Consider the following 23451-nt stretch of genomic DNA (forward strand, 5'->3'; position numbering starts at 1 on the left):
GTCCTTGTATCTTCGGGGTTTGCCTTTTTGCCCTTTTACGCTTCGATGCCCTAATTCCTGACGAGCGACGCTACCCCGCGATCGCTCTCTCGCCCCCGAGATCACACCTTTGCCGTCGATATTACCTCTCCGTGGTGGCGAGCCCTCCATTGCCGTCGCTTGCCAAGTGGTGCCTGTCTCTCTAGTGCGATTAGCTTGTGGTGCGTTTTCTTTTTCTCTATCTTTTTTCTTCTTACTCTAATCTGATATACTCGACATCATCAAACGTTATCGATTCAATGAGTCATTTAGGGTTTTGTAATTCCTGTGCCTCCAATTGATGGATCTCTTATTTTTTTGGTTGCCCTTTGGATGATTTGTTGATGCCGGAACGGCGCGAGTTCTGTGCTTGGAAATTTTGGTTAGCTGCTCCAATTTTACTCAATATTAGTTTCTCAAATTTTTGTTTGGATGTTTGATAAATTATTTCGGTTTTAGATCGTTACAAAAGGAACAACTTTTAAAGTTCAAAACGACATTGCTGGCTTTTTGCCTTCTCTTCTGTATATCTATGTTGATTGGTGCTTCTATGTTGTTTGGCAGCCGCTATTCGATTGCAGAGAAGATACAATCTAGTAGGTCCACCTTACGTATTTCATAAATTCGCTTATCACCTTTGGTATTCATAGAATAACAGATCGCCTGCTGTCTTTCATTGATTAGCATTGCCGTGTTGTATCCAGAGAGTTCTGTGTCAGTTTGCATCAGCATCGGTGGATTGCATATGTTTATCTAAAGTATTATGAAACTTAATGATACATGTTGGCTTGGGAATCTATTACATTCGTGCAAGTTATTTAGGCTTTCTGGATCTTCTGGTAGGCAGCATTCATGGAGATTGATCTCCTAAGAAAGATCCTAAACAGGAATATTTGATTGTTGCATTCCGGGACACACATGAGATACACAACTTATACATTTTTGCACTGGACTTATTGGTTGTTATTTTTTGTTTAGCTCACGCATAGGTTCTTTTATAGCTATCTTTTGTATGAACTGAGATTCTGGGTACTGCATTTTTTAACTAATGAATTATAAGATGTTTGATTCCCTGCAAAATGGCTTTATATCAAAATGTTGAAGCTTCGATTTGGTGCCAATAAGAATATTGTTGCAATTTCAGATATCCTAAGTAGGAGGCATATTAATTAAAAAATTCTTGCAAAAGTCCTTAGAGCTGTGCATGCTCGAGGAGTTGAAAGTTCACTTGATTGTTTTGGATATGTGGGCCTAATTGTAAATTTATGGCCATGTATTATCTGAACATTAGCTCATTAGCTTTTTCCAAAATGTTAAATGACAATTCTTCAATCTTGACCTAGCTTTATTTCTGTTTTTTTGGGTTCTAATATGTGAGGCCTCACTAAATTTCTTTTTTCCTTTTAACAGAGTCCATTCCTAGTAATGGCAAGTTACTCAGGGAGAGGTGGACCATCAAATGGCTCTGTTTATGTGTGTAAGTTGCCTCCTGGAACTGATGAGACTATGCTGGCCGAGTATTTTGGCACCATAGGGTTGCTAAAGGTATAGGTCTTGCCAGATATCCTTTTGAATCATCTTCCATTATTTTCAACTATTTGTTGTGTGTAACAGAGACACTGTTTTATGATTTCCATCTATAATTATATAATATGGCTGCTCAAAATTTGACAGAAGGATAAAAGGACTGGTCGACCAAAAATTTGGTTGTATAGGGATAAAACTACCAATGAACCTAAGGGCGATGCAACAGTTACATATGAGGACCCACATGCAGCTCTCGCTGCTGTTGAATGGTTCCACAACAAGGATTTTCACGGAGTTCCCATTGAAGTTTATATAGCAGAGTCAAAAACTAAAGACTCAATTGATAATTCAACTCAGCAGGATGGTTTTGAAGAAAATCCAATTATGGAAGTTGGAGGGCATGATGATCTGAATGGTGCCGGAGGTAGAGGTAGAGGTCGTGCTGGTGCATCAGGAAAATCATGGCAACAAGATGGAGACTGGATGTGTCCCAATACAAGGTCTGTGGTATGATATTGGTGAGCAACTCATTCTTGCACTATTAGATAATTTTTCTACTTTGAATATGTTCCAGATGATGCAACTTGTTTTATCATTCTTTCTTTTGCTGGCAGTTGTTCCAATGTGAACTTTGCATTCCGTGGTGTCTGTAACCGGTGTGGGACAGCTCGTCCTGCTGGTGTTGGTGGAACAGGTGCTGGTGGCGGTGGTCGAGGAAGGGGCCGAGGTAGTGGTGATGCTGGAGGAGTTGCCCGTTCTGTTGGTGGTCCCACAGGGCTTTTTGGTCCAAATGACTGGCCCTGTCCGATGTAAGTAACCTTTCTTGCTTTAGAAGTTAGTTTTGTCCCATTTGAAATGCTTTTTTATCACTTAATGTGGAGAGTATCTAATTTCTTGCTGAATAAAATCCAACTTTTTGATATGATTCATGGTGTTTGCTAGAACAAAATACCTTTTTTTAGGCATAAAGTGATGTTCTGTTTTCTTTTAGCAGCATAATTTTATAAAAAAATTCTGTGAGAAACTCATTTGTTTATTGCAGCTATTTGTTAAGCTTAGTTTGACCCAATGGTTGTTTGCTTTAGCAAAGGATGTTACCACTTGACTTGGTTTGTAAGCATTCAGCAATGATATGTAATAAACTATTCCAGTAGCACTATAGTTATATGGATAGCATTTATCAATGATTTATTTTGACCCTTTCCAGATATTACACATTTCCTAGTGCCAAAAATAATCAAGGAATATGCCAGAGAATAGAAAACATATGCTTTTCCCCAAGCCCAATACATTCCATTAGTTTCATTTAGTTATTTTACTGTTTGATTTCTTACTCTATGCACAGGGAAACTACATATTATGGCAATGTTTTTCTGTTCTTTTTTCTTTTACATCTTTTGAGGTTTTACCAGCTCTGATTTTTGCAGACTAGTAAGCTCTAATTATATTTAACACGCACACCCAACAGAAAGCAAATATGGGTTAGATATTCTTTGTTGCACCCTTTATGTTGGTCAACTGAATTCAACACATGAGAAGACATCTTTATTAACACATCCCTGCTTAGAGAATTTTTTTTGTTGTGCATGATATGTCATAGTTGAAAGCTGTATCTTGTATGCACATACTATAGGGTGTTTGTTGCTTTTTTGGCTACAATGAAGTTATCATTGAAACCTTTTCATAGTACACTGTTCATTAATTTTTATATAGGTTACTGCTTGAGCAACTGTTTTTCCCCTTCTACATAAGAAACATTAAACCCCTGCTAAATTGGAGCAAACATCTCATATTGTTGGTTCACTGCTTGGAGATTATCACACTGTCCTGTTTACCATGCGAATAAATCATGAATCGATCAGTAGCACACTATGTTGTAGAAGACAACTCTTCTCTCTCTCTCTCTCTCTCTCTCTCTCTCTCACACACACACACACACACACACATGCACACACACTCACACTGTTCATCAAACAGATACATACTCTGAAGGTTATAGATACTCTACATGTTTTGCCTCTCTCACTGATTTTCCGTGGCCGTCAACCTATCACTCAGTGAAGTGTTGCTTTATCTGACCCACTTACTATGTCATCATGACAAGGCTGATGTTCCATTGTTCAAATAAATGTTTCAGGTGTGGCAACATTAATTGGGCAAAGCGCACAAAGTGCAATATATGTAACACCAACAAGCCAGGTCACAATGAGGGTGGTGTGAGGTAATATGAATCATGCATAGAATGGCCATATTGTAAGAACATTTGAAACTTATTATTATGGATATTAAATTATTTTTACAATTTTTATGTCTATCTTTTACCCAACTGTTTAGCATGTTGGATAAGTTTATAAACTGAATTATTCCTTGTTTGATTTATGTTATAATTCTTCATACCATGTGCTTGCTAAGCATAACAGAACCGGAGTTGATAATGATAAGCATGCAAGCATTGTTTTCCAGTTTGGCTTTAGTTATGCTCCACTGATAGTAATAGTGACACATGGAGACAGTCATATTTTCTTCTGATGCCTGGGCATTTATGCCATGCTTATTTCTCGACCTGAATGTAGATGTTGTTGTAGCTTAATTGAGAACCACTTATGTAATTTTGTTGAAGCATTTTCTTGGTTCCATTGCTTTATTTGATAGAGGAGGCCGTGCTGGAGGTTACAAAGAACTTGACGAAGAAGAAATAGAAGAAACAAGACGACGGAGAAGAGAAGCTGAAGAGGTTGATGAACCTGTAACTTTTGTTGGTGAATTGTCTTCTCCTTTTTACATGTGTACAAATATTTCGTTTGTGTCCCGCAGGATGATGGAGAGATATATGATGAATTTGGAAACCTTAAAAAGAAATTTCGTGCAAAAACACAACAAGCTGAAGCTGGGCAAATGGTTCCTGGCTCTGGCCGTGCTGGATGGGAGGTTGAGGAGATAGGTAACTTACACCTTATTGACTATGTATCATTTATAATGTTATTTATTACTTTTTAAATATGTAAATAAATGTTAATGCATGCTATATGCGATACTGTTTAATTAAAATGCTTATACTGCATCTTATTTCTTGAAGATTTGGATGTATCGGCTTATTTTTATGATCTATCTATATCCATGCTTTGAAGATGTCTTTTTCCTTTTTTTGATCACTTTTATAAGGTGATATTTCTACTTTATGTGCTTGTTGTACATGTTTAAAGAATATTTGATTCTACAAAGTAGATGCTATAATATCTTTCAGTAACTTGTAATATGCTTCTTATGACTTGCGATACATTGAAGTACCAAGTTCTCAGAATGTAAATGTAAAGAGATTATATTACTTTTATGTTGCTAAATGACGATGCTACATTCAGTCCTACATTTGCTAGAGTTGAAGAGACAAGACCTTTTGTAGAATTAGGACTTTTGCTCATACATGTGTTTCAATACTATATTAACATATTTTAGCATTTGATGCTGATGGGGTTCTAGGAAAATAACAAATAGAAAACTGCAAAATCTGATGTGCTGGTTTGCATAATAATTTTACAAATTTATAATGACATTTGCAGGTGTCTCCGAGAGACACGGTGGAGAGAAAAGCAAAGACCGTTACAGAGATTTCAATGAACGGGAAAGCAGCAAGAACCGGGAAAGAGATGGTTCTGAGAGGGAGAGGGAGAGACGCAGGAGCCGAAGCAGAGAAAGGGAGAGGGAGCGTGAGAAGGAACGAGGGAGAGTCTCGGATCGAGATTATGGATATGAAAGAGGTCGGGAACGTGGTAGGGACCGCCACCGAGACTGGTAGTGCTTTTGCCAAGGCTAGGTTTCTACTGCTGCGCATGCCTTTAGTATATTGAAACTGTTTTGTGTCATCTGTAGCTGGAAGCTTTGTTAAAAATTTCTTGCTTGAACATCCACTTTCTTCTTTCTGTTTCCGCCGCCCCGCCTTTTTTCATTTTACCAACTGATGACATCCTTTCATAACAACTTTTGAAGCAAATGTTTTGATTATTCTAGTGATTTGAGTGATGCTAGACTATTGCAAAATGCAGGCGCTGATAAAAAGCCAGCTTGTGAAAAGCTTTATAGTTCTCGAATGTATCTACTGAAGGGTAGTTTAACATTCAGGAGATTGATGTTCCATATGTATAAACCTGCATTGTTCTTACCTTTAACATATGCCGTTGTCTTCAGGGTGACTACATTTTGATCAATGTCACTGATGCATATGGTAGTTCTCACTGTAGCTAGAGACTTGATGCAATTTAACATTAGTTCCTTTGCATGTCAGCTCAACTTGCAGAGGGCACTTGGTAAACCCCTAATCAGCAGAGCAGCGGCAAATCTCCCCAGAGGAGGATCTGAATCAAGAGAATTGAACCTGGCGATTAGTATGAAATCAATTTTGGTAACTCCTGAACTTACCATGGGATGACAATGCTTTTCATTTTTTCCTTGCAGTTTGATTAAGAAATAAATTATTTTGTTGGCTAGAAAGAAAGTCCATTTGCCTACTACGCTGATAAACATTGTCATTTAGAGGATGTGTCATTTGATGAGGGGATGTCCGAGACAATTGGATAGAGTCTTACAATAAAGACAAGCAGTGCATGTTGTTTTTGAGTTAGATATCAAGAGAATATATGTCCCTTCAATAGGGTTATTTTTGGTGTAGTTAAGACGTTTGGAGGGCAAAAAGGCAGACATGAGTTAGGCAATGGAATCCAATCATAGGATGTTGGCTTGCCCAAGACAAGTCTTTGCTGCTTGTTCTCTTTTCTGTGATGGCACATACGAACTTTAGATTGTTATCCAAGTGTACCAAATTGAACTTTCTTCCCCCCAGTATGCCTGAAAGAAACTGGTGTTGTCAGTTCACTTTAAAGAGACCTTCCTTGTAAACTGGCATTTCATCTTGTCCTGCGTTTGTTACATTTTGTGGGTTAATCTTTTGTTTATGTTAAGCTTGCCATAAACATGGACTGCACTATGTACATGGGACATGTATATTCTTCTGGATACCAAACTAGATAAATCTTGATGAGTCCAAAACAAAGTGGTCAAAAGGTAAAAGAAGGATCAAGGCCAAGAGACTGGTCGGCTAAGAAAGGTCGTTCCTTGGACTCAGGCAATGGGGTCCTGATAACAGTAACATTGATTATATCAATGCAGGCAATGTGGGATGTGTTTTAGGTCGAGACAGTTGATGACAAGGGTGAGGAGTTTGGAAGAATAAATGTTTTCATCTTATTAGGGGATGCAGAAACATCTTGTTTCTCTAGGATCACAGAAACCCAACATATGTCAGAGTAGTGGCAGCACAACTTAATGATCTGGAGGAACTTATCTGTTGAGAACCAAGAGGGAGACAAAGGCAACATAATAATAGGAGCCTGTTGGATCTTGTTTGTTGCTTCAGCATCTAATATGTTTGAATCCCTGTCCCCTAATTAAGACAAGCTCGGGAGTTAGGACATTGCTTTCCACAGGACATGTTGTTTTATAGGTGACAGTCCAGTATTAATGATGTGGGTGTGGTGAGAGACCTGAAAGATAAAAAGACTGAAGACAGACGTAGATGAAGAATGCATGACAAAAGATTAGTTTAGTAAGAGGAGCCATGCTACGTAGAAAAGGAAGTAATCTTATGCTTGGGTAGAAGACAAACGGAGCCGAAGGCACAGACAAATCCTGCATATGTTATCATTTGCATGAAGCACTTAGCAGTGCAATAGGCCACAGCTATTTTATGTTCATCAATTATAGAACTATAAGATGCACTAAGGATGGGTCAGAGGGCTTTGTCGAAAAGAGAACAAAGGTGATGTGTTGGCTTGGGTAATAAATAAGAAGAAGATCCATGAGTGGACACCAACATCCCAAGGCAAGGCAAGGCAGTCTTCCCAGTGGAGACAATGATACAAGTAAAGAAGGTAGTAGAATCCTCTTTAGTGTTGAATGCAAAGTTGGCTTTATCCAAGTGATTTCTGCTAGTGATTGAGTAATTATCAGACAGATTAATGGAGGCTGTCATGATTGTGCTGGTGATTATTATTGTTGCCCAGTTTTTTTTGTTCCTGCTCGTTATTGCTCCAATGCTGATGAATTTTGTGGCATCTAATGAGGCAAGTTTTTAGACAAACTAATGTTATTTTATGTGGTGTTAGAGTGGGTAATGATGCTTTTTCCTGTGATCATTAAACAATGAGCAAGTGGACGACTAGTGTTGTTTAAGATAAAAAGGGATATATAGTGCTGACAATGGCAATCGAGAACTTAAAAGCCGTCTCAGTACTACGTTAAAGGATAAATAAGTTCCTTCTTTTGGGGGTGTGGATAATGTGTGGGATATCTGTTATTTTAATTTGAATTAATTTCTTACGAATTATTTGAACTCGAATTCTGTTCAGTAATTATTTCTTACAACAAAATCTGAGTACCAAAAATTGCACATTTATCAGAGAGAGAGAGAGAGAGAAAAGAAGCATTTTTTTTTGCCTTCTTGAGATATAGGAACGCTAAATTCGAACAAAGTAGTGATCGCTTATCGCACGGATTTTAAAGCATTTCAGTGGTCTGGTAGTGCTGCGGAGCAGATTAAGAAGGGCGGGGAGGCGATGGCCATGCGCTCCTCGCGATGGAACTTGGTTTGCTTCGCAATGAAGGCCTCCACCGCACGCCGGAACTCCTCCGCGTCTTCCGCCTGCACCTCCTCTTCGGATGCCTCCGTTGTTGTCGGTGGAAACATGTCCCTTTTCCGGCCTGCCACCACCGTCTCCGCGCGACGAAGCTCGGGCGGTGGCCCGCGCCGCCGCTCCATCCTCTGTGAACGGCTCTTCCGGAATGCTCGTGACTCGACGCACACCGCCTTGTCCTCGTACACCACCACCTCCTCCTGTGGCGGCGGAAGAGAGAAGGAGAACCGGAGGCCGCGGCTCTCGAGGAACTCGTCGAAGAGGTCGCCGACGCCCGCGGAGGAGGATGAGGAGGAGGAGGAGGCAGAAGAAGTGGTGGTGGCTGAGGAGGAGGAGGGAGAGGGGGATAGGTGGCCGGACTTGGCGAAGAGGAGGAGGACGATGGCGTTGCCAAGGAGGAAGACGAAGCGTGGGCTGAGGAGGACCGCGGCGAGTCGGCGGAGGAAGTCGACGGAGAGGCGGGCGGCTGCCGGAAGGCGGGCGGATAACCAGGAGAAGAGGAGGAGGCCAGCGACGGCCTCGAGGTAGCGGAGCAGCGTCCCGATCTTTTGGAGGCGACGGTACCGCCGCATCGCGGTCTCCTTCTCCGCTTGGATCGCGTCCATTCCCGGATCGGACGGTCCAGAATCAATCACGACGAGCAGAACCTCCTCAGAAGCGGAGTAAGCCGTGTATGAGTGAGCTCTTCGGGAAAGCGAAGCTCGACGGGCCGTCTTATAGGGATGAGTGGCCTTTTGCCATGTCACCACTATATATATATATATATATATATATATATATATATATATATATATATATATATATATATATAAAATTGAAGAAAATATTTAATTATCGAAAACATAATTAATTTAGACCAGATTTTTATTTATGAAAACAACCGATTAGGGGTGCAATTAAAAATAAATTAAGTTCTAATAAAGAGTCAAAGATGAATCTACTCCAACATTATTGCATGCGACCCATTTAAAATGGACAAACTACTCGTTGCTCAAACAGCTCACACCACATCAAGCTTCATATACTTTAGACAGAATGATAACTACGTATTAAAATATATATATATATATATATTTTCTTATTTTCATCAACAATATTTTACACATCTCTAATCAAAATGATACGATGCTTTTTTAACATCGACATAAATGAGATCCTATCAAAATTAAACATCAATAAGTTTAATTTAATATTGGGTGAGTTTATTATGTTCGATTGACCCAAAGCTGGATTCCAGTGCCTCTCATCGGTGAAACGAGTTGGAGTAGCTTGTACATTTCATAGACTTGAGCCACAATTTATGATTCCGGAATAGCTTTATGTGAGAAGCAATCATTTTACGTATCAGGCCAAGTAGAGAATTATCTTTTGCTCCTACGTTGAAGCTGAATCCAAAAGTTCGATCAAGATAGAATCCATGAATCAGTGAGTTTATTTCTTGTTTCTTATTTAGATCATGACAGGAAGAATGGATAAGGCTTTTCATTCAGGAAAAAAGCTTGATCATCATCGGAGTCACAGACAGCTGATGATCATGACAGTGGTTCCGAGGAAGGAATCGGCTGGGCTCTAAAACGCATTAAAGACCCTCACCAAATCCAAATCTCAAACCACGGAGGCAGCAGCTATATTATGAGGAACTGTTGCTGTAGATTTAGTGTAGGTATGTCGGGTGGAAATCTAAAACCAACCCTAAGAGAGAGGAGCCCATCCCATTCTGCATTTCTTATAGTTCCCGGTCAAAGACTAGAGCTTGATTGATGCCAGAAATCTGCACCACCTCTACGTATACGTTTGCATGGAAGAGGAGACCATAGTAGTGTTGGAAATGGTGGTGTTCACTCTCTCGGAGCTGTGCACACGAGTGCAGTATTGGAAATGTATTCTCAGATGCGACTTGTCAAAGCAACCAGATCTCTCTCTCTCTCTCTCTCTCTCTACCTAAACCCCTGCGGTGGGTAACGTATAAACAAGCGCCTCCCGGCCGAAACAGTGCGAAGAAATGAGTAAAGAATGCAACATCATGACTCTCTGCGTCAGAGTTGAGGGGACCGGAGCTCGAGGCTGCCAACTCGAACGCTGCAGTGTTGACGCGGGTGGCAGCGGATGTCCGGAAGCCAACCACCACCACCACCACCACCACCACCTTCCACTCCTCACCCGCAAGGAGGGCCGCCACCGCCGCGGCCAGGCGACAACTTTTGGCGCCTCAGGACGGGCGATGTGGAGGGAAGAGCGAGATTAGGTGGAGTGGAAGGTGGCATTCTTTGTGCCAGTGGGTACTGCAGCCTGTGGTGTGGTTATTGTGTTGATGACTTGTCTAAAATATCATATATATTTTCTTTGTTGATATTTAATGCTATTATTTTTTGATCGATTTTCTTACAAAAATATTTTCTTCCCCCTTTTTTTTTTTTGAAATCCATCATGTCCTATTTTCAACCTCTCAAAAATATTCTGCAATCGTCAACGTAGGTTGCAGAGGCAGAAGAAGAATCCACTTCCTGGCAGGCTTTGGATTAACATGGCGTTGATGCGTAATATATGACGTTTGTGCACCGCCATGTACGTGACAGTAAAAAGCTTTACGTTGACCGACGGGGTACGGCCTGGGCTCGCCATCACGGGTTTTATTACCCTAAATGGAAACTACTAACCAACGGCTGAGATCGTCTTGGAAGGACACAAAAAGATTTGATCTATTTACCCCAAAGCCCTTCATCTTTTCAAAAATTACCAACGATGACTGATGGCGGCTATGGTTCCATAAAATTGGGCCGGTCTGCTACTTCAGTAGGCCCAATGAGGCCCAATTAGTAGTAATGAATGGGCTTGGCTCTGTGCCTTTGATCAAAGTGAGAAAGAGAGAGAAGACGTGTTGGTGGAGGAGGAGGAGGCGGAGGTATAAAAGGATGGGCAGCCATGCTTGCTTTCACCATCGATGACCTCCATGTGATCGTATAAACAAATCGAGAGCTTATAGAGAAGAAGGGAGTAAGATATTCGAGCAGTTTGCAATGATACCGAAACAAGCAAGAACAGTCTCATGAACAGCGTATAGAGCTGGTGTTTGGTCCCAAGGGCAGGGAAGAAAACATGAATCCTTTCTCCCGTGATCAGTCCATTCGCCTGCGATGCTCCCTCCCGCAACAATCCAAACGACTGCCTTCATTTCATATACATGCAAGGAAAACGAGGATCCTTGGTGTTGCCGCTCGAAACAGTGATGCCGTGCGATGGAACCTCGGTGCACATACGTGCTTGGCCGCACTCGTCTCCGGGGAGCAGTCCCATGTGTGTGATCTCTGCGTCTTGTATCGTCGCCTCTTGTCCTCTTGCGTGATTTGATGGGCTGCCTCACCGCGGCCGCAGCTTTCCGGCGCAAAACTTCGGGTCACAGTGCTCCCATTCTTGTCCTCGGCATCTACGCCAGTGATGGCTTATTGAGAGGGAGCTCTCCAGACTGGTGTATCGACTTGGGTAGTGACCCGAGCTCGGTTCGGTAGGGACAAGCAGATCTGCAGTTGTTCTCATGATCATGATGAGGATATGTGCGATGGAGAAGGAATGTTTAACTGTCAAGTATTAATTGCAGCACCAATAAACTCGATGACTAATTCGAACGTTTGGAGTTATCGAACGTGGCTGACACATGGACTATGAGTGTCACAGGATACGATCATCTGGCGATTGATTAGCCAACACTTTTATTGCCGACCACGTGTGCCGCTCAGAACGACCTGCACTAGGATCTGCCGGATCCGGCGTGAGACGTCGTCGACGTGGGGACAGACCTACGGGTCCATCCTCTCAGATCGCCATCGCGGCCGTGCATCCGCCAGTCTGGCGTCTTCCCCCTCCTCGTCTCTAGCGCACCTAAAAGCGATATCCGCCGTCGATCTACGGATCATCCGTCGACCACGAATCCACGATCAGAATATTCCTAAGATTTGATTTCGAAATCTATAAATGCTAAAATGATGATATTTGTAGTAAATATAATATCTACGGCTGGAAGGCAACACTGTACTTGATTGGGGCATTACCAACGTGCACAGTGACCGACGTATCGAGGACACCTTATCGAGGCATCCGGCGACTCCACGAGTGCGTGCAAGCTTTTACAGCACGCTCGAGTTCATACCGGTGCGCGTAATAAATCGGCACGGGAAGCCTGAGATCGTTAAATTGCTGCCGCGTGCGAAGAGATGGTTGGATAGAGGACAAGAATTAGAGCATGCAGAGGTCTCATATTACATTAGAAATCGTAGTGGTAAGAAGGATTCCAAGTGCACGGAGATTATGAGAGGTGGTTGAGGGCGTGCCGTGATGCATGGGATGATGGGAGAATTGTTTCGGGGATCTGTGTGACATGGGAAGTCTAGAACAAGTCGCCGGATTCCAAAACAAACAAAAGAGCCACAGGAGCCGATTTTAACGTGACCGATCACATGCCAAACGCCATCGCCGCTAACCGCAGTTACACCTTTTGCTCCTCTCCCTCCCCTCTCTAAGTAGTAGTAGACCCGCTCCACAGCGGCTCATTGCGTACCCACACACTCGCTCTAGGTTTCTCTTCAGCTCTCTCTCCCTCTCCTCTGCTCTTGTGACAACCCCCTTGTACCTGTTCTTAAGGTGTGGGGAGTTGGCGTTGCAGTTGTTGTTGTTGTTCTGCAGTTTGTTTGTTGTTGCGGTAGGGAAGCTTCGGAGGCAGCTGCAATGGAGGTCTGCAGTGTGGGAATGAAGGCGAACGTGTGTTTCGGCCAAGTGAAGAGGAGAAGCGTTGGTAGTGGGGAGAGTGGGATTTGGGGAGAAGGGATTGGTGGTGGTGGTGGTGGTGGTCTAAAAATTAAGGTGTGGGAAACCAAGGTGGTAAAGGGTGTGAGGAGGAGGAACTCGTTGGGAGCTGCAGTCGCTGTTCTCACTTCAGATGTCAGCGAGGAGACGATGGTAAGCGATTTCTTGTTTCTGGTATCCTCATTTCCTGTCACTTCCGCTTCTAATCGATTCTGTCATCGCTCCAGGTTTTGCATGCACCGATGTTTGGTTACCGGACGGCAGAGCCCAAGAGCGTTGCATCCATAATACTGGGTGGAGGGGCAGGCACTCAGCTCTTCCCTCTCACTAGTACAAGAGCCACGCCTGCAGTAAGAATCAAGCTTCCATGTCTCTCTCATGACTGCTTTCTTATTGATTTGAATTGTTGTGCTGGAATTCAAGTTCCTTAAACATTGGGATTTCTCTTCGAGAGCTGCCCCATGTCTTTGCAGTTCTCGACTTTAGCTACGGTTCATCCGGATCATGCTTGTTTCAAGGTTTCTGAGCCTCTCTCTTTGATGCAAACATGAAATGAATGCATGAATTTTCACCTGTAGGTTCCCATCGGTGGATGCTACAGGCTTATTGACATTCCAATGAGCAACTGCATCAACAGCGGGATAAACAAGATCTTCATAATGACGCAGTTCAATTCGGCTTCACTGAATCGCCACATTTCTCGTACATATATCTTCGGGAATGGAATCAACTTTGGTGATGGATTCGTCGAGGTAACATTCTTGAACTGGTATCCACCACTCTGTTTGCCAATCTACACCGCAATTTTGTTTGATTCTTTTGTCGACCGGACTCATTAGAAGCTTATAGCAAGCAGGTTTTAGCAGCCACACAGACGCCCGGTGAGGCTGGGATGAACTGGTTTCAGGGTACAGCAGATGCCGTCAGGCAATTCACTTGGGTATTTGAGGTGAGCAATCTGATTCGGCAAACGATAGATTCAATCAGTCGTAATAATTATTCATGTGGAGTTCTTTATGATGCACGAAACTTGGGAATTATGTTGAACTCTGGTCTCGCATTTTCGTTCAGGATAACAGGAACAAGAACATCGAGCACATAGTGATATTGTCCGGTGACCAGCTTTACCGCATGGACTATATGGACCTCGTGCAGGCAAGTCTGAGCTCACACCATGAATTCTTTCAAGCCTCCTTTAGGATTTCGATTGCTTAGATGATGATGCCTTGCAATATGCAGAAACATATCGATACTGGTGCTGACATAACAGTGTCATGTGTGCCCGTCGGTCACAGGTAGATCCCCTTTTTTTCTGTCCTTTGTCTGCAGTATTTTGTTTACATATGCGCTTGAGCAGGAATTGTGCGGATTCTTTCGGTACTGATCGGTGTTTTGTTGTCTTAAAGCCGAGCATCTGACTACGGACTAGTGAAGATCGACAAGACGGGCCGCATTTTCCAATTTTCTGAGAAACCAAATGGTGCAGAATTGGAAGCAATGGTGAATTAATCTTCTCAAAATTATTTGTTCTTGAGTAATTTGATGGATATCTGCCATGAAATAACCCACTGTAAGGGAAAAAAACATTTGATGGTCTGCAGAAGGATGGCGGAAGCTTTCTTAGATTGTCTCGTCAAGATGCCATGAAGTACCCGTACATTGCATCCATGGGAGTCTATGTATTCAAACGAGATGTTCTTTCCAAGCTTCTACGGTAAGAGACTCTCGATCACGTTCTCCGGTTGCGTCTTCCGCATCTTTATTCTTTGTCTTCTCTCCTTAGGTGGAAGTACCCGAAAGCAAATGACTTCGGATCGGAGATCCTTCCTTCTGCTGTCAAGGAGCACAATGTTCAGGTAACAGAGAATGTTTGTAAGCACACTCTGCTCGTAGTTTAGATAGAGGGGCTGATGGATCTCAGCAACTTGGCAGGCATATATATTCAATGATTACTGGGAAGACATCGGAACAATTAGATCCTTCTTCGATGCCAATTTGGCTTTGACAGAACAGGTTGGTATTAGCTTTCGCAGAACGCATGCAAACTTCATGCTGAAGATATCATCTGAACTTTTTGTGCAGCCACCAAAGTTTCAGTTCTACGATCCGATGACTCCTTTCTTTACATCTCCTCGATTTCTACCTCCGACAAAGATCGAAAAGTGCAGGGTATGCCGTCGTGAACACCCACTTTGGCCTCACTGTTATCGAATTCCTCGGGCATCATGAACTAAAAGTTCATACGTACAGATTGTGGACGCAATCATCTCACATGGATGCTTCTTGCGGGAGTGCAGCGTGGAGCGTTCCATTGTTGGAGTACGCTCACGTTTAGATTTCGATGCAGAGTTGAAGGTTTGAATCGCTCTCCTCGTTTGATAGAATCGTGGATTTGTGCTAATTTCCGAAGGGCACCGCAGGATACGATGATGATGGGTGCTGATATCTACGAGACCGAAGCTGAAATAGCATCTCTGCTGGCGGATGACAAGGTTCCGATTGGTGTAGGGCAGAACACCAGGATCAGGTGAGACCTCGCGGTCAAACTGTTTTTGGCGAGAGCTTGGTCAACTCTAAGGTTCTTCTTTGATTGGTGTCCAGGAACTGCATCATCGACATGAATGCGAGGATAGGGAAGAATGTGGTGATAGCGAACAAGGATGTAGGCACTCCACTGCATCTGACATGCTTGGAGATGGATTCCTTTCCCATGCTAACTTGCAGAAAAAATTCCTTTTGTTGCAGGGGATTCAGGAAGCAGATAGGCCATGCGAGGGCTTCTACATACGATCTGGGATCACAATAATTATGAAGAATTCTACCATCAAGGATGGAACAGTGATATAGAATGATAGATTTGAGGTGTAATATGAAGAATACATAGAGGAGAGGATGCTACGGCCAGAATGGTAACCCATGCTCTCAGGATGGAACTACTCGGCTGATACTACTGTCTCCATGATGTCTCTTGCGTTTTGCTAATAACAAGCTGCAATGATGCAGCTGCGTCCTTGTATGTAATCAGTACGTTCTTATATCATTTCATCAGCATCATGCTCCTCTGTTCTGTAAATAAAATGATCTCTAGATAACCTATGTTTGGTCTCATTAATTAGTATCAATGTGATTCCACTGTTGCATCTTGTTGAACTATCTTCTTCTTCTTCTTCCAATTTGTTGGTATGAAATGTGATTACAAGCTTGAGGAGGGACACAAAATCCTTCTACATGCTGGCTGAAACCAGCAGTCATCTTCTAGCTCAGTGTCCTGCATCCTTTCTCTTGTTTGCAGCCTTCTAGTGTTTGCCTTTCATGGCCTCTGCCCTCTTCAGCTTAGCAATGGTTCGAAGTTTGTGAGACTGGAGGGTGATCACTCTTGTCGTGGATGGTGATTCACCTAGAATGACTTCATAGCCATCTCTGTATGAATCCATCCCTTGAGCCAGCAGCTGCCAGAACAAGCTACCTGCGGTTGCACCACCAGTTCTAGCCGACAAATATACTTTGGAGTACACTGTTCTGAACATTGCATCCCTTTCGTCATTGCTGAAGCCGGGATCCTTGCAAGACTTTCCGAACTCAGTCACCAGCAATGGCTTCTGAAGAACGTCGCACGCGTCGCGGAGGTGGATATCGAGCCAGTCCTTCAAGAAAGAAAGCTGCGATCGATCGTTCGAATCGGGTATCCTGTTCATGTAATACAAGATCCATCAGTGAAGAGATGGAGGATATCGTATGAATTGGCACTGATGTGATGATCGTAGTCGTTGTTACCATTGGTCAGGGTAAGAATGAACGGTGGCAAAATCGATTCCTGGAATCTGGTTATTGGAGATGAAATCAGTTCCAACTTGAAAGCCGGGGTTGGATTGTTTCTGAGGTGATGATTCACCATAGAACCCCTCGAGACCAGCTTCCAGCAAGTGCTTGTTGTCTATGGATTTCAGGTAGGCAGCCATCTCTGTGATCCATTCCTAGGCAACAATCAAAATGAACGAATCAGTAATCAATGTAAAACACTACTGCCAAATAGCATAATTCTTGATGAGGATTGGCCCCAAAAGCTTGTAGTTTCTGGAAACCTGTATGCTCTTCCCTGACAAATCTGAGGGGCATCTGGGCTCATTCATGAGTTCCCAAGCAAAGATTGTTGGATCATCCTTGTAGGCAACTCCAGTTATGGTGTTGACTCTTGTGACAACAGTCTACAGAATAAGAAGAAACACTTCACAAATGCTAGCTTTGATACAACAAGTGGTACAAAGGGTAGTTTCTTTTACTGTGTTCTTCCATGTTGTTCGTATGGATTGGTCATTTCTCTTACTGTTTCCTGTTGGATTTGTCCAATAAGATCTCTTCTTTTCAGTTTGGCTCGAGATTAAAAGTTATGTTAGGAGATAAAAACTGTGATTGTTGGTAAATTGCAGTGATGACAAAGAATTAGAGGCAAGGAAGAACACAAAATGATATTGATAGGTAAAAGTAATTCATCATATGACCTTGATATGACTTTTGTAGTAACCTTTGACAACAGGGTTGGTGAAGAATTCATCATCAGATCCCATGTTCTCCCCCTGATCTCTTGCCCATTGGACATACTGCTTCTTCCCTCCAAAGCTATCGTAGTTGTTAACCAAGCTCAATATGAGCTTGATGCCATACTTTCTTGCCTCAGACACCACAAAATCCAACCCCTTGACCAGAAGAAAAGAGAGAGAAAGAGAATTCAGAAATCAAATAAGAACTGGCAAAAGCCCACAAAGACAACTGAAGATAAAAAGGAAGGCAGTATGAGACCTGAAAGATCTGTTCACTGTAAGCTCCTGGGGAGTTCTGCAAGGCATTGCTCCCTCCATCGCTGAAAGCCCAAGTCCTGGCCACAGAGAGGCCATGCCTGGAGGCATCACTCAGAGCAGAGGAGACCTTGTCTCTTCGAGAAGGATCTGAGGCCAGGGTCATCATCCAGTAGGCATTGAAGCCATTTGCAAAGAATGGGTTCCCATTGAGAACAAAATGTAGCCCCCTTGTCTCAATGAACCCTCCTGCAGCCTCAACACCATGATGTGAACCCAACAGCAGGAGCAGAATGACAGATAAAAGCCTCAGCTTCCTCATATCTCTCTTCTTCCTGCTGCTTCTCCCTCCCTTGAGATGGCAATGCAGGTAGAGGAAGCCCTGATTGGAAGGTAGAAGTTGCAGCTGGTGCAGAGCACCGAAAGGATAACCTGAGCACAACCAACAAGGGTTAGGCTTGTCAGGCCTCCATGTGACGTACCTCATAAAGTACTGTGATGGTCATTTGCACCTTAACGAATGTACTGAACTCAACACAAACCATGCATTTTGCGTTGGCTTGGCATGTTTGTATTTACAAGATTTACTGTGCCAGCTTAATGAAATCGCCGATGACATTCCTGTGTTTGTTACTTTTGTTTCTATCGTAAGCGGACGTATGTCCTTTTATGATTCGTTGCTTCTCACTAGAGTTTGAGCACCTTTGCACGAAGCAGAACCTTTGCTTTCTTAGATCTGCTGATGAACTACTAAGGAATCAGGAGACCTGTGATCTACTGCACTTCTCCGGATTCCTGGAACACAAATTAAAAGAACGTTGGTTGAGCTGCAGAAGCGCAGGACGACCACGAGAAGGAAATGGGTGTAAAGGTCAATTGGACTCACAGATGAGTATTTGGACACGGAGGTTCTCTTATAATACGCAACTAAGTTGACCGGAAGCTGCAGAGCAACCATTCCAGTCATCGGATCACCGTGTACGTGCACGTGGGAAGCACGTGACTTCCAAGAAAGCACGGCCAACGAGCGATGGTTTCGCAGGGTTAGCTTCGAGATGCGTGTGAATGCTTGATATACGTCAGCCGCAGGATTGATGTCTTCCTCCCTTCGTCTCTTCGCCGCAAGTGGGCGACGGCCCGAGCTTCAACGGTTCGATCGAACAGGCTTCCGTTTCCGGTCTGATCTCCACCAATAAGAACCATTAATCACCCATCAACGTGCCTCGTGGGACCCAGGTGGAGCCCGCGAGGCCATATTACTGCCGGTGCACGTGATGTGTTCCTCTGTAAACGCCCTCGGCATTGCACGTGATGTGTTCGACCCGTGACCGCGCACATGTATCTCTGGGCTTCCGAAGCAGACTGCGGCGGACATGTTCGACGGTAAAAGATCACACGAGTTGCCCGTCGAGGGCTTTCACAAGGCTCGTATTTGGTCACCATAGCCGAGGTATCTCGGAAGACCTTCATGCTGTCTCCAATGTTCTTTCGCCTTCACTTCCACCTGCCCAACCTACAACAAAACGATGAGATAAGACAAGGATAACCAGAGGAAGAGAAACAAGGCTCTCCATCCTCCTCCTCATCCTCGTCACTGGGAAGGCCATTCCTTTGGCTGTGTTCAAGAGACAGAGCAAAACCTTGCAACCGAAGGCTGAATGAAGTGGGCCTCGAAGACTCAAGGTGCAAGAGGCGAAACGAGGAGGAAAGACGACAACGGAGCGACGCGGAGTGTCGAATCCAGCTCCAATTCCCCGAGACTTGATATTAACTTATATCAAAATTCTTTTCCATATCAAAATGGGTTCTCATCGAAAACTTGATATCAAAATATAAATATCAACCAGAGTAGCACAAACAGTAGAACAATAAATCAATCACACAGTAGGATCAAATCTTTTAACATGAAAAATCCAATGTGAGAAAAATCACGGAATCGTAGTCATCTCAAATTTTCACTATCAATAATAATGATAACAGGTTTATAATAAATCTTCTCTAGAATAACTAGAGGATCACAATAACATCAAGAACATAGATCTTGGCTCAAGAATAACATATCATCATCACATAGGATGGATCTGAGAATTCTAAGTCTCACAAAGTGGATATAACAGAAAAGTACCTTAGAGAGGGTAAACCATATATCAATACCGTTAGGATTGCAGAGCTTACTATAAGAATTCTCTATATAAAATTTGGGCTAAAATTGACAATGTTTGACCACTGATCGTCAAACAAAAAACTCAAGATCCTAATTTTTCTCTCTCCTTCCTCTCTCTCTCTACCGTCATGTATTTTTTCATCTCATGCACATCATGAATCTAGTGATATCTCACATCAATATGCTTGGATCTAGAATGATATATTGAATTCTTAGAGATGTGAATGACACTCTGACTGTTATAGTAAACAATATATCCTTCTTGTTTCAAGCCTGTAGAAACATTTTCATCCATAAAACTTCCTTGCATGCTTCAGTAATTGTTATGTATTATGCTTTTGTGGTTGATAGAACAACACCATTCTGTAACTTTGATTGCCAAGAGACTGCTCCTCCTACAAATGTCATCAAGAATCCCGAAGTGGACTTCTTGGAATCAGTGTTACCTGTCATGTCTACATCTGTGTAGCCTTCTAACATAGGTTCATCACTGTTAAAACATAAACACAACCTGGAAGTACCTCTTAGATATCTTAATATCCATTTCACTACTGCCCAATATTTCTTTCCAGGATTAAAGAGAAATCGACTAACAATTCCAACTACATGAGCTATATTTGACCTAGTATAAACCATAACATACATCAAACTGCCTACTGCAGACGAATAAGATACTCTGGATATTTCTTCTTTTTCTTTCTCACTTATATGACATTGTTTCGAACTAAGCTTGAAATGACATGCAAATGGAGAACAAACTACTTTGGCTTTACACATGTTGAATATTTCAAGAACCTTTTCAATATAAGTCTCATGAGATAGCTAAATCTTTCTTTTCTTTCTATCATGAAGAATCTTCATACCAAGTATTTGTTTCACCGATCCCAAGTCTTTCATGGCAAAAGACTTACTTAGCTCTCTTTTAAGCTTTTTAATTTTTCCAGTATCATAGCCAACAATCAGCATATTATCAACATATAGCAGTAAAATAATAAAATCATCATATGAAAATTTCTTCATAAATACACAATGATCAGATATGATTCTATCATACCCTTGGCTCATCATAAAGGAATCAAACTTCTTGTACCACTATCTAGGTGTTGTTTGAGTCCATATAAACTTTTCCTAAGCTTACACACCAGATTTTTTTTTTTCTCTTGAGTTTGAAACCTTCTAGTTGTTTCATGTAAATTTCTTCTTCTAAGTCACCATGAAGAAATACTGTTTTCGCATCAAGTTGCTCAACTTCTAAATTCAAGTGAGCAACCAAACTAAGAACAACTCGGATAGAGGACATTTTCACTATAGAAGAAAATATTTCTTTAAAGTTAATACCTTTCTTCTGACTGAATCCTTTCACAACTAGTCGTACCTTGTATCTTTGTTGTGAGTTATTATTTTCAGACTTTAACTTATTAACCCACTTATTCTTGAGAGTTTTCTTCTCTTTAGGCAACTTTACCAAGTCATAGGTATGGTTCTCAAACAAGGATCTCATCTCTTCTTACATGACTTTAACCCATTCATTCTTATGCTAATGTAAAATAGCTTTTTGGTAAGTTTCTGACTTTCCCCATTAGTAAGCATAACATACTCATATGGAGGATATCTGGTAGATGGTTGTTGCTCTCTAGTGGATCTTCTCAATAGAATCTCAACTGGTGGTGGAGGTGTTTGTTCAATTGGTTCAGCATCATCAACTGTAGGAGTATCATCACTTACATTCTCACTACAATCTTCTTGTTCATCTCCTCTATGATCATCATGAACTATAGTTGAAGGAACTGGACCCAAACTCTAAGGAACATAAATAGAGGTTTTTGGCTTCTCAACATTATCACCATCATCAAACAATTGGTCTTCAAGAAATATAACATATCTGCTTCTAATAATCTTCTTATTCATTGGATCCTATAATATGTACTTAAACTCTTTATGACCATATCCCAAGAAGATATATACTTTTGCCTTATTATCAAGCTTGGACCTCTCATATTTGAGAATATGAACAAATGCTTTACACTAAAAGACTCTCAAGTGATTATAAGATATATCTTTTTCTTTCTATATTTTCTTTGGAACATCCTCTCTCTGAAACATCACCTTTCAAAGGAACTGATAGAGAAAGATTTATCAGGTCAACTGTAGTTCTCATAGCCTCCCCCTAAAATGACTTAGATAACTTGGCATGAGAAAGTATATACCTAATCTTTTCTTCAATTGTTCTGTTTATCCTTTCTGCCACACCGTTTTACTGAGGAGTTTTAGGAACTGTTTTCTCAAGTCTGATACCTTGGAACCTACAATAATTCTTAAAAGGACCCCTGTACTCGTCACCATTATCTGATCGAACACACTTTAGCTTTCTGCCGATTTCTCTTTAAACACTGATATGAAACTCCTTAAAAACATTGAGTACTTAATCTTTAAATTTTAAAGTAAAAGCTCACACTTTTCTAGAATGATTATCAATAAAAATAACAAATAAAGAGCACATCCAAGAATTCTAGTTTGCATAGTATAAACATCAGTATGAACTAAATCAATAACATATGATTTTCTAGATGATGGATATGTATGAAATGCAACTCTATGTGTTTTTCCAACTAAGCAATGATCACAAGATTTAAGATATGTACCTTGCAACTCTGGTAATAACTGCTTTCTAGCAAGAGTTTGAAATCTCTTCTCGCTGATATGACCAAGCCTCTTATGCCAAAGATCTATACTTTCACATTTTTGAATTACATTAATCTTTCCTTTGTGTAGCTTAGCTTCCATGACATAAAAAGAGTTAAGCTTCATTCTTCTTGTTATAATTAGAGAACCTTTAGTAAGTTTCTATTTGCTTTCACCAAAATAATGCGTAAAGCCCTCATCATCAAGTCTGCCTATAGATATCAAGTTAAGACGAATATTTGGAACATGTCTGACATCTTTGAGTATCAATTTGCTTCCAATACTGGTCTTTTAGCAAATATCTCTACTACCCACAATCTTAAATGTACCATGTTTCCCATTCTGACATTATCAAAATCACCAACAGTGTAAGATCTGAAGAAATCACCAATAGAAGTAATATGAAATGAAGCACTAGAGTCAATTATCCAGTTACTGTCCTGAGCTACAAGACTGATACAACCATTATCATAAACAATAGTGATATTACCTTTAGTAGCAACTGCATTAGTTTCTTTCTCATTTTTCTTCATTTCATTCTATTATCGCTTCCAAAACCTACACTCTTTCTTCATGTGACTTGGTATATTACAGTAAAAACATTTGATATCTCTTCTAGACTTGGATCTTCCTCTATAACCATGTGGATTTCTGCTATGACTTCTTCCACGTCTTTCTTGTTTTTCAGTAACAAATGCACCAGAAGAAGATTTACCCTGTTCTTTCCTTCTGGCATCTTCATTTAGCAAACTGTCTTTAACCATATCTATAGTTAGAGTCTCCTCTG

General features: G+C 41.6%; 4 protein-coding genes across 9 annotated transcripts; 2 read left to right on the forward strand and 2 right to left on the reverse strand.

Moving 5' to 3' along the window:
- Nucleotides 1-5549, forward strand: LOC135580930 (transcription initiation factor TFIID subunit 15-like). Of its 4 annotated transcripts, none has more exons than XM_065188628.1 (8): nt 1-200; nt 1429-1563; nt 1693-2045; nt 2160-2354; nt 3683-3766; nt 4198-4279; nt 4360-4486; nt 5103-5549. In XM_065188628.1, exons 2-8 carry the CDS (start codon nt 1444-1446, stop codon nt 5336-5338), a joined length of 1197 nt encoding a protein of 398 aa, XP_065044700.1. In that variant the 5' UTR covers nt 1-200; nt 1429-1443; the 3' UTR covers nt 5339-5549. The 4 variants fall into 4 exon arrangements, with proteins under 4 accessions (XP_065044700.1, XP_065044704.1, XP_065044701.1 ...); XM_065188632.1 differs by having other exon boundaries at nt 1906-2045; XM_065188629.1 differs by lacking the exon at nt 1-200 and adding an exon at nt 268-400.
- Nucleotides 5550-7921: 2372 nt separating this feature from the next.
- On the reverse strand, nt 7922-8947 carry LOC135676916 (uncharacterized). The gene has a single exon (XM_065188633.1). It carries the CDS (start codon nt 8831-8833, stop codon nt 8102-8104), a length of 732 nt encoding a protein of 243 aa, XP_065044705.1. The 5' UTR covers nt 8834-8947; the 3' UTR covers nt 7922-8101.
- Nucleotides 8948-12437: 3490 nt separating this feature from the next.
- LOC135580933 (glucose-1-phosphate adenylyltransferase large subunit 1-like) lies at nt 12438-16175 on the forward strand. Of its 3 annotated transcripts, none has more exons than XM_065188635.1 (15): nt 12439-13178; nt 13253-13375; nt 13604-13777; nt 13882-13974; nt 14097-14180; nt 14265-14320; nt 14432-14525; nt 14627-14739; nt 14809-14881; nt 14958-15038; nt 15084-15194; nt 15276-15380; nt 15446-15552; nt 15627-15687; nt 15771-16175. In XM_065188635.1, exons 1-15 carry the CDS (start codon nt 12948-12950, stop codon nt 15870-15872), a joined length of 1608 nt encoding a protein of 535 aa, XP_065044707.1. In that variant the 5' UTR covers nt 12439-12947; the 3' UTR covers nt 15873-16175. The 3 variants fall into 3 exon arrangements, with proteins under 3 accessions (XP_065044706.1, XP_065044707.1, XP_065044708.1); XM_065188636.1 differs by having other exon boundaries at nt 12445-13178; nt 15108-15194; XM_065188634.1 differs by having other exon boundaries at nt 12438-13178; nt 14958-15194.
- A 44-nt stretch (nt 16176-16219) lies between these two features.
- On the reverse strand, nt 16220-18320 carry LOC135676917 (mannan endo-1,4-beta-mannosidase 1-like). Its single transcript, XM_065188637.1, has 5 exons — nt 17823-18320; nt 17525-17719; nt 17108-17230; nt 16800-16999; nt 16220-16712 (listed from the first exon to the last, which is right to left on the reverse strand). Exons 1-5 carry the CDS (start codon nt 18303-18305, stop codon nt 16322-16324), a joined length of 1392 nt encoding a protein of 463 aa, XP_065044709.1. The 5' UTR covers nt 18306-18320; the 3' UTR covers nt 16220-16321.
- Nucleotides 18321-23451: the final 5131 nt, after the last annotated feature.

Source organism: Musa acuminata, chromosome BXJ1-6 (genome assembly GCF_036884655.1).
Source record: "Musa acuminata AAA Group cultivar baxijiao chromosome BXJ1-6, Cavendish_Baxijiao_AAA, whole genome shotgun sequence".
In the NCBI taxonomy this organism is placed as follows: Eukaryota; Viridiplantae; Streptophyta; class Magnoliopsida; order Zingiberales; family Musaceae; genus Musa; species Musa acuminata.